The 8633-nt window shown below is 44.1% G+C and overlaps 1 protein-coding gene across 1 annotated transcript; it reads left to right on the forward strand.

Moving 5' to 3' along the window:
* Nucleotides 1-2415: 2415 nt before the first annotated feature.
* LOC136493097 (anthranilate synthase beta subunit 1, chloroplastic-like) lies at nucleotides 2416-7278 on the forward strand. Its single transcript, XM_066489141.1, has 8 exons — nucleotides 2416-2621; nucleotides 2724-2902; nucleotides 5763-5833; nucleotides 5982-6019; nucleotides 6096-6206; nucleotides 6291-6390; nucleotides 6874-7009; nucleotides 7141-7278. The coding sequence occupies exons 1-8, from the start codon at nucleotides 2507-2509 to the stop codon at nucleotides 7240-7242; spliced, it is 852 nt and encodes a 283-aa protein (XP_066345238.1). The 5' UTR covers nucleotides 2416-2506; the 3' UTR covers nucleotides 7243-7278.
* The last annotated feature ends 1355 nt before the right edge of the window (nucleotides 7279-8633 follow it).

Genomic DNA, 8633 nt, shown 5'->3' on the forward strand with positions numbered 1-8633 from the left:
TGCTTGGAGTACTAAATGTTGACGAAATTAAAAATTAATTGCACAGTTTAGTTGTACTTTGCGAGACGAACGTTTTGAGCCTAATTAGTCAACGATTAGATAATTATTACCAAATAAAAACAAAATGCTACCGTGCGAACTTTGCGAGACGAGCGTGATTAGTTTCAGGAAGGTGGAATTTTGAACTATCGTAGCATTTTCGTTTTTATTTGATAATTAGTGTTTAAACATGGACTAATTAGGCTTAAAATATTCGTCTCGCAATTTTCCACCAAACTGTGCAATTAGTTTTCTTTTTCGTCTACATTTAATATTCTATGCACGGGCCGCAAACATTCAATATGATAGATACTGTAGCACTTTTTGAAATTTTGGTAACTGAATACGCGCTGAGATACTCTCCACACGTTTCTCTGCAAATGTACAGTGCTTGACATAATTGCTTCAAGGGTCCCGACGTGATACTAAGGCCTGTTTAGATGTCCCAAAACCTAATTTTTTTTTCTCAGTACCTATTATATTGAATATTGCGGCGCATGTATAGAGTACTAAATGTAGACGAAACAAAAACTAATTACACAGTTAAGTGAGAAATCACGAGACGAAACTTTTAAACCTAATTAGTCCATAATTAGACACTAATTATCAAATAAAAACCGAAAGTGCTACAGTAAGAAAAAAAATCCAAAATTTTTTGGATCTAAACGGCCTAAATTATTATCCAGATACAGACTATTGTATAGAGGTCGCATGAACAATCGATTGATTCCAGCCCCCTGAACATTTTAGCCCATGTCTATTTCCAACCTAAAATACTAAAAAGTGCAACAATAGTTATTACATCGAATGTTTGTGGTCCGTGTATGAAACATTAAATGTAGATAAAAAAAAGTAATTGCACAGTTTGGTGGAAAATTGCGAGACGAACGTTTTGAGCCTAATTAGTCCATGTTTGAACACTAATTATCAAATAAAAACGAAAATGCTACAGCAACCCAAAATTCCAACTTCCTTAAGCTAAACGCGCGCTTAAAAAGAAATCGATGAATGCATACACGCATCTGACCCGACCTTCTACGTACTTGTGCGTTCCCGAATCGGACCGCAATCACGAATCTCACCACGCAAATCCCATTCCTTCTGCCCCCGCCACCTACCAGCACCATTCATTCGTTGTTGCAAATAAAGATGTGTAGCGGAGCAAGACCGGCGTCTCACGCGAGATCACTCGCTCATGGTACCGTTTTGACCGCGACGTCGCAGCACCAGCACCAGAGATCCGCAGGTGTTTACCGGTCCCTTCCAGGCAGCACCAGCACCGTTGGATTCTTCCCGGCGGCCGGCGGGTACACACCACACGCGTGATGCGTCCGGTTGCAGAGCCCGGGCGTGGCCTGTACAACAGTGCAACGCCGCCACGAGGAGCATGTGCTTGGGCGCTGACCTGAGAGCGACGTCTTCCTCCCCCCATGGGCGCTGTGTGCCGCTGGGGCCGTCGACCGCGGACGCCAAGGCACCGGACCGAGTAGGCCGCTGACTCTGTTCCGGACGCCAACGCACGCACGGGCACGGCGCCGGCGCGGGCCTGAGGTGGAAAACGGGCGAAACGCGGCGCGGCTCGTACTCGATCTGTCGCGCGCGGACGACGAGTAATTCCATCCATTCATATCCACCGTTTCCAGTCTCCTTTTTCTCCTCTAGATAAAGGTCCAGATATCACTGTTTGCTACTCCTACGTCAGAAAATATTACCCAAATACTCTCAACGTCCTATAAAAAAAATATCATTCTCGCTTCAAAAAATCAAACACTTTAACTTTAGCCAAATATATATATTAAAAATGTTAACATATATGGTACGTAATTAATATCATTAGATAGTCGTTGAATATATTTTCATAATATAAACTTACTTAAGATATAAATGTTGTTAATATTTTCTACAAACCTAGCTAAATTTAAGAAAAGTTTGACCAGCATATTTTTCCATAGCGATTTCTTACTGTCCACGTAGTACACAGTAATCGAGTGTTTTAAAGCCGCTGGACACTCGACCTCCTCCTTTCCTTCCCACCGCCGCCGTTATGGCCATGGTCGCCTCCATCCTAACCTAGCTCGGTCGCCTACTTCGCCGCTCGCTCGAGCGGTGTCATTGCCGCCTCCGCCTCACCGCTGTCTCTCTCGTCTCTACGGCCTAACCTGCCTCCCCTGATTCCTTTTTGTAAGCTCGCTATAGCCAGAGGAGAAGAGATGGAGAAGAATAGACCGAAACAATAAGTGTTGTATAGAATTTCCGTTTTTTTTAATGGGACTGAGTAGTACTCCGTACCGTTCCGTGTCCGACCCAACGACATAAACAAAAAACAATGTTTTTTTCGATCTGTATATAAAATTCTATATATAGAGGCAAGCAAACCTCGCCCACACCTCCAACACGTGACACCCCCCGCGCGGCACCTCCGCCTCCACCCCACCCTCGCTCCCTGACTCTCACCGCCACCGCCGAGATGGCCTGCTCCCGCCTCGCCTCCGCCGGGGCCTCTTCCCCCGCCGCCGCATTGGTTCGTTCCCCGGCGCATTCCCCAGCCGCCGCCGCCTTCGCGCGCCTCCGGTCGACGCCTCGTACGAATCGCTCTTACCCGGTTCCACCTCATCCGCCCCCCTTCCTGGCCTGATTCGCCGCATTGTTGACGGGCTGCCTGTGTCTGCTTCTCCCGCTCGCAGGTTTTGCGAGCGCTGGCTTGTCGGTTAAGGGAAACAGGGCGGCTCTTCCGTTGGTCGGCGCCGCGGGGCCGGCCGCGGCCCCGGCGCCGGTGGCCGACCTGGACGGCCGCCCGGCCACGGAGAAGCAGCCCATCATTGTCATCGATAACTACGACAGCTTTACCTACAACCTCTGCCAGGTATTTTGGCGTTCTATGTTGTTTTGGGGCGTGTTCCCTTCCGAATTGTTTGGTTATATGTGATCTGTGTGTGCGGTATCCTTGCGACTGGAGATGAGTGGCGGCTGCCTGCGGGCTGTGGCCTGTGGGTGGGTTCATACTTCGCACGTACCATAGTTTTTGTTTGCGGTTATGCCCCTGGTTGCAGTTGTAACAAGCTTTTCAGGATAATTGTTTGAACATTTTCCCATTGAGTTGAATAGTGTTTGATTATTGCAAGATGAATTCCTATGCCCAGGTGGAATAGTTGCTTTCATGTTTCTCACGATGTTAGTTCAAGAATATTTGCAAGATGAATTGCTATGTGCAGGTGGAATAGTTTCTTTCACGTTTGCTCACGATGTTAGTTCTAGAATAATAAGATGCATATATATGCAATTATTTGTCTGTGTTTTGAGTAATTTTGTTTGTTCGTGATAATGATATGATTTTTTTATTGTAGTTTTGTAATTGCAATATCCCAAGACTTTCATTTTTCAATTATGCTTTTGCTGAGATCAACTGATGGAATATATGATCACAAGGATGCTAGGAATGTATTCCATGATGCTGTTATACATTATATGAACCTTTATATGGAATTCGTATCTGCTTTAAGTAGGCATCCATACTTGGCGGGAAATACCTATCTGTCACATTAAAGTCCTAAACGACTATGTTGTCATCACATTGAAGTCCTAAACGACTATGTTGTCGTCACATTAAAGTCCTAAACGACTATGTTGTCACTCTTTGTAAAGTGTAAACAAAGTTGTATAAGAAACCTTTTGTAGGCACAGCTCTACTTTATATCTACATTGCTTGAATTGCACTTTTATGTCTATACTAAAACGGTAAAACCAGAATCATAAGTGCATTCTTTATTCTTGGCGATGTGTGGATCATGTGTTATTATGTTTCTTTTTTCCACAGAATGCTTATAACATTCCTTTATTGCAAAATTTGGACTTAAAACAGGAACACTAGATTTGTTTGGTAGCTATCGACTTAACAGATTCTGTGCTCATTTCTGTTGAGTATCTTCAAGTGTTTGCTACCTTTCTTTTTTTCTGCCGAGAATCAGCGTGTTCGGCTGGGGCTGAAACGATCGTATACGATCGTGGATTATTACTACTGGCTGGTTTGGTGTGAGAGAAAAATACTATTCTGGCTGAAAATTTACGATCGTTTACAACCAAGCGAACAGGCCGAATAGCTTTGTACTGGAACTTAGGTACTGTTTGTTTCTGCAAAGGCAACGACAACGTAAAAGGAATGGCTACACGGCGGGAACAGGAAGGGAATCAATAATTTACTTTTTTTGTTTGGTCCAGTTGCGGCAATCGGAAAGCAAGTTTGTTTTGACGCTGACGTGAGCGTAAGCGGTTACCGCCCAGGATTGGGCGTAATCAACGTGGCCGTATCTATTCCCGTGCAATCCGGTTACACCGTACGTGTAACAAACAATAACTAACACAATCGAGTAGCGGTGTGATCGGATATTTGGATCACGCTACAAAACAAGCCAACCAAACAACACCTTAGTGTACATTTATTTTTTCATGGGATTAGATATCGAAAGGGTTAGGATCCAGTTGCCAATGGAGTGTCTCCTAGTTTCTGATCAGGGTGAGCCATATGCATAGGTGGCAATTAGGCACTAGGTGGGAGGCTGACGACCAGCGGTTAGTCAGGTTAGATGGCCTTTTAAAACAGTCGTTAATATTGATATTGGCTTGCTCCTTTGCAATAAAGCTATAAAAGGCATGCTGTTTGAAAAATAATTTTTGTTTTGGTGGGCAAGTATGCATTTGGTGGGCAAGTATGCATTTTTGTTTTGGTGGGCAAGTGTGCAATAAAGGAGACTTGAAATGATGGAATATACTCAAAGACTTAGCCTTAGATAGGAGTGCTTGGAAGACAGCTATTCACGTGCTTGAACCTTGATTGCTTCTGCTGGGTTTCAACTCTAGCCTACCCCAACTTGTTTGGGACTTAAAGGCTTTGTTATTGTTGTTGTTGTGGGCAAGTATGCATTTGAGTGTTACAATGCCATTTTTGTGTGGAAGTAAAAAGCTTGGAAATGGCGCTTCAGCGTCTCTTGGCTCTTCAGCAGTCAGCGATGGAGGCAGCGGTGGGGCTGGGGGGGCTCTAGCCCCCCCTACCGATACTGGGCACGTGGAGCCCCCCTAAGCCCTCCCTTGAAATTTTATGCATGTATGTATTAGGTAGGAGGGGCTAAGGTTAAGAGAAGATAAAAAAACCTCTATTCTTTTGTTCAGCCCCTCCTAATTTTTTTCCTGGCTTCGTCCCTGGTCAGCAGTGGTGCCCATTAATTGAAGAACACTATATAATAACTAAAAGGACAACATTGTTAAGAAGTATGTATGCAGAGGTCATTCTAAGCAATTGGTTTGTTTGTTCAGAAGTGTGTTTTGTGAGACAAATCAGTAACTATTGAATCCTCTGTAAATTTTCCTTACTATTTTGTCAAGTAACTTACCACTTACCAGGGTACTTGACATGGTTTGGTTTCGAATGTTGACTTTGCTAATACCGACAAGTTCACTTGGCATAGCTAATTTGGCTTTTGCAATGCTGCAATGTTTGTGTGATGTAGGATGACATACTGCTTTGTGAGATTCTTACTTTCTATTAATGACGATTAGGCCAAGTAATGTGCATTTCTATTGTACCTCATAGGTGGCATCTATTTATCCTTTTTTTGAAACACAATTTCGTATTACACTTTATTGAAACATAATATAGAGAAAGAAAAGAAAAGAAACATATGCTATGAGCAAAACATGTCTTTGCTGACATTTTGTGTTTAACGATGAAGTATATGGGGGAGCTTGGATTGAACTTTGAAGTATACCGCAATGATGAACTGACCATAGAAGATGTAAAGAGGTATACTTAGTTCTCTGAGAACATTTTCAATTTTGATATAGCGGCTTTCTATTTTCCCCCCAATACCAAAAAGAGAAAAAAAATATTGTTATACTTTGTTTCAACTAATCTCAGTTTGATGAACATGGTCCCTTTTCATTTATTATAGGAAGAACCCAAGAGGAATACTTATTTCTCCAGGGCCTGGTAAGTTTAATCTTATTGAATATCACAAGTGTTTAGCTTCTGAGTGTAATAAAATACTTTCGTATTTGTTCTTTAGGTGAACCACAAGATTCAGGAATATCATTGCAGACTGTTCTTGAATTAGGTCCAACCATCCCAATTTTTGGAGTTTGCATGGGCCTGCAGTGCATTGGGGAGGCATTTGGGGGTAACATTTATCTTTATAACAGGTTACTAGTTTTTTAATGCCCTCTGCTTTTGTCTCTCAAACATTTATGACATGAATATGCAGGAAAGATTATCCGTGCTCCTTCTGGAGTGATGCATGGGAAAAGCTCTCCAGTTTATTACGACGAGGAATTAGGAAAGGCCTTATTCAATGGCTTGTCAAAGTATGATTTAATTCCTTATTTTAAACAAAAGAGTTTTGCTCTGCTTTTAAGAAAGCAAATATTCAATATGGTTTAATTTCTGAACCATTGAATCATCTGAATGTTATTTTGTTTGTTGTTGTTCACTATTCTTACCGATTCTCGTGGCTTGTTATACTGTTCATGACTCTAAATTGGCATAATTTATTGCTAGTTTTCATGGAGTGCCTTTTGTATAACAACATGCCATGCAACTAACTCAGTTTCTGTGGGTCATTCTGCTTTTTATTGATAAGTCATTCAGCCATGTATGAGAAGTTCCTAACCTCTTATTTCTTTAAAATAAATGTTTTCTTGAGTTATTGAAGGAGATGGTAATATATACCATTTCACTTATATTATTATAAAACCTCTGTTAGAATTCAATGCCAGTTATTTAATTCAGTTTATGGTACTCCCAAGTAAACCTTCCGAGTTGACACCACCCTTTGCTTCCATGTACAGCCCTTTTACAGCCGCGAGGTACCACAGCTTGGTCATTGAGGAAGAAACCTTCCCACATGATGCTTTAGAGGCTACTGCATGGACTGAAGATGGACTTATCATGGCTGCTCGCCACAAGAAGTACAAGCACATCCAGGTACACCTATTTCCCAACGTTTTGTGCATGCCATTGGATGCATATGCTGTCCTTTTGAGTCCCACCGAGGATTATGTTCTCCTTAATTCTGGACTTGTATTATAGTGACTGGTAACGGTTACTGTTTTCAGGGTGTCCAATTCCACCCGGAGAGCATCATCACCCCTGAAGGCAAGAAAATCATCCTCAACTTCGTCAGATTCATTGAGGAACTGGAGAAGCAGCGTTCGTAGTGGAGGTAGATTCCATGGGTGTTTCATAGATCAGGCAGAGGCAGAGACCAAGGCGCTTGAAGTTGAAGCTGCGAAGTTCCCGGGGCTTGCAGTGGAAATGAGCTAGGAAACAGCCTTTTCCTCTCTTAATTCGTTGTGTTCGTGGTAACATAATCTGGTGTGAACCGAATTTCGAAATAAAGTCCAGCTGATCAAATAAGCACTGGTGTTGGTGCTCTCTAGATGAATATAAGTAAATCCGGTAATTTTCGGCAAGGGAGGCCTTGGCACATCTTTGTCTGATGAGTTCTGGCGATAGCAAGACCGTTTCTGTGCTGGTGGTTGGTGCCGCAGTAACTTCTGCTGTTCTGCACGCCTGCGGCCGGAATGCATCCCAGTCCTAGCAGCGGGCCGTACGGGAACAAATCAGTTGCTTGATGCCCTAAAAAGAACGGCCGGCTTGAGGCCCGACAGCAAATGCATCATCTTTCCTGTGGCCCAGTGACACAACCAAAGGTCCACTAAGGAACAAAAACCCACGGTTTCATGGACTCCTACTATAAACAAAGAGACGGAGATTCAGAATTCAGAAACCACCACCAGTCCCACGCCCACGCACGCAGCGTTCCACCCGAAACTCGAACAAGCGTGCACTGCGGAGCCCCGTCCGCCACGGGCGCGCTTCCCTCTCCACCGGCGTCGGGCAATCTATGGACGGCGGCGGCGCGACGCGGGGGCAGCCGATGCTGGAGAAGCGGCTGATCCACCGGGAGCGGCACTTCACGGCGGGGGAGGTGGTGCGCGACGTCATCATGGGGGTGTCCGACGGCCTCACCGTGCCCTTCGCCCTCGCCGCGGGGCTCTCCGGCGCAAGCGCGCCCTCCTCGCTCGTCCTCACCGCCGGACTCGAAGAGGTCGCCGCCGGCGCCATCTCCATGGGACTTGGAGGGTAACTGCATGATCAAACTCTTGTCTCTCTCGTTGCTTCCCCTCCCATTCTCGTCACGACTCACGACTGATCTAAGCGGAAGCTACCGGAGACTTCCTTCCGTTTATCCTTTTACGTTGACTGGGTATCAGATTTTAAGTTTTATATAAACTGAACTGTGAGCTGAATATATTGAGTTACGTATGAGAGAAAATTTAATTCATGCATGCACAATTACATTCGGGAAGACATCTCTAAGTTCGAGACAGGTCGTCCCTTGGTAGAGAATTAGAGACGTCTTATTTGCCTCGAGTATTTGATGAGTGTATAGGCGCTAGTACTCATAGCATAATAACGAACACTAAACTGGAAAAAATATCAGCCTGTAATTTGCAACTGTTCAGCAGAATATGGAACCATGTCACATGGGTGCTTGCACCAGCTACTTGTAAATTGGCCCTCATCCAACCCAAAAAGGAAATCG

Source organism: Miscanthus floridulus, chromosome 11 (assembly GCF_019320115.1).
Source record: "Miscanthus floridulus cultivar M001 chromosome 11, ASM1932011v1, whole genome shotgun sequence".
NCBI classification, from domain to species: Eukaryota; Viridiplantae; Streptophyta; class Magnoliopsida; order Poales; family Poaceae; genus Miscanthus; species Miscanthus floridulus.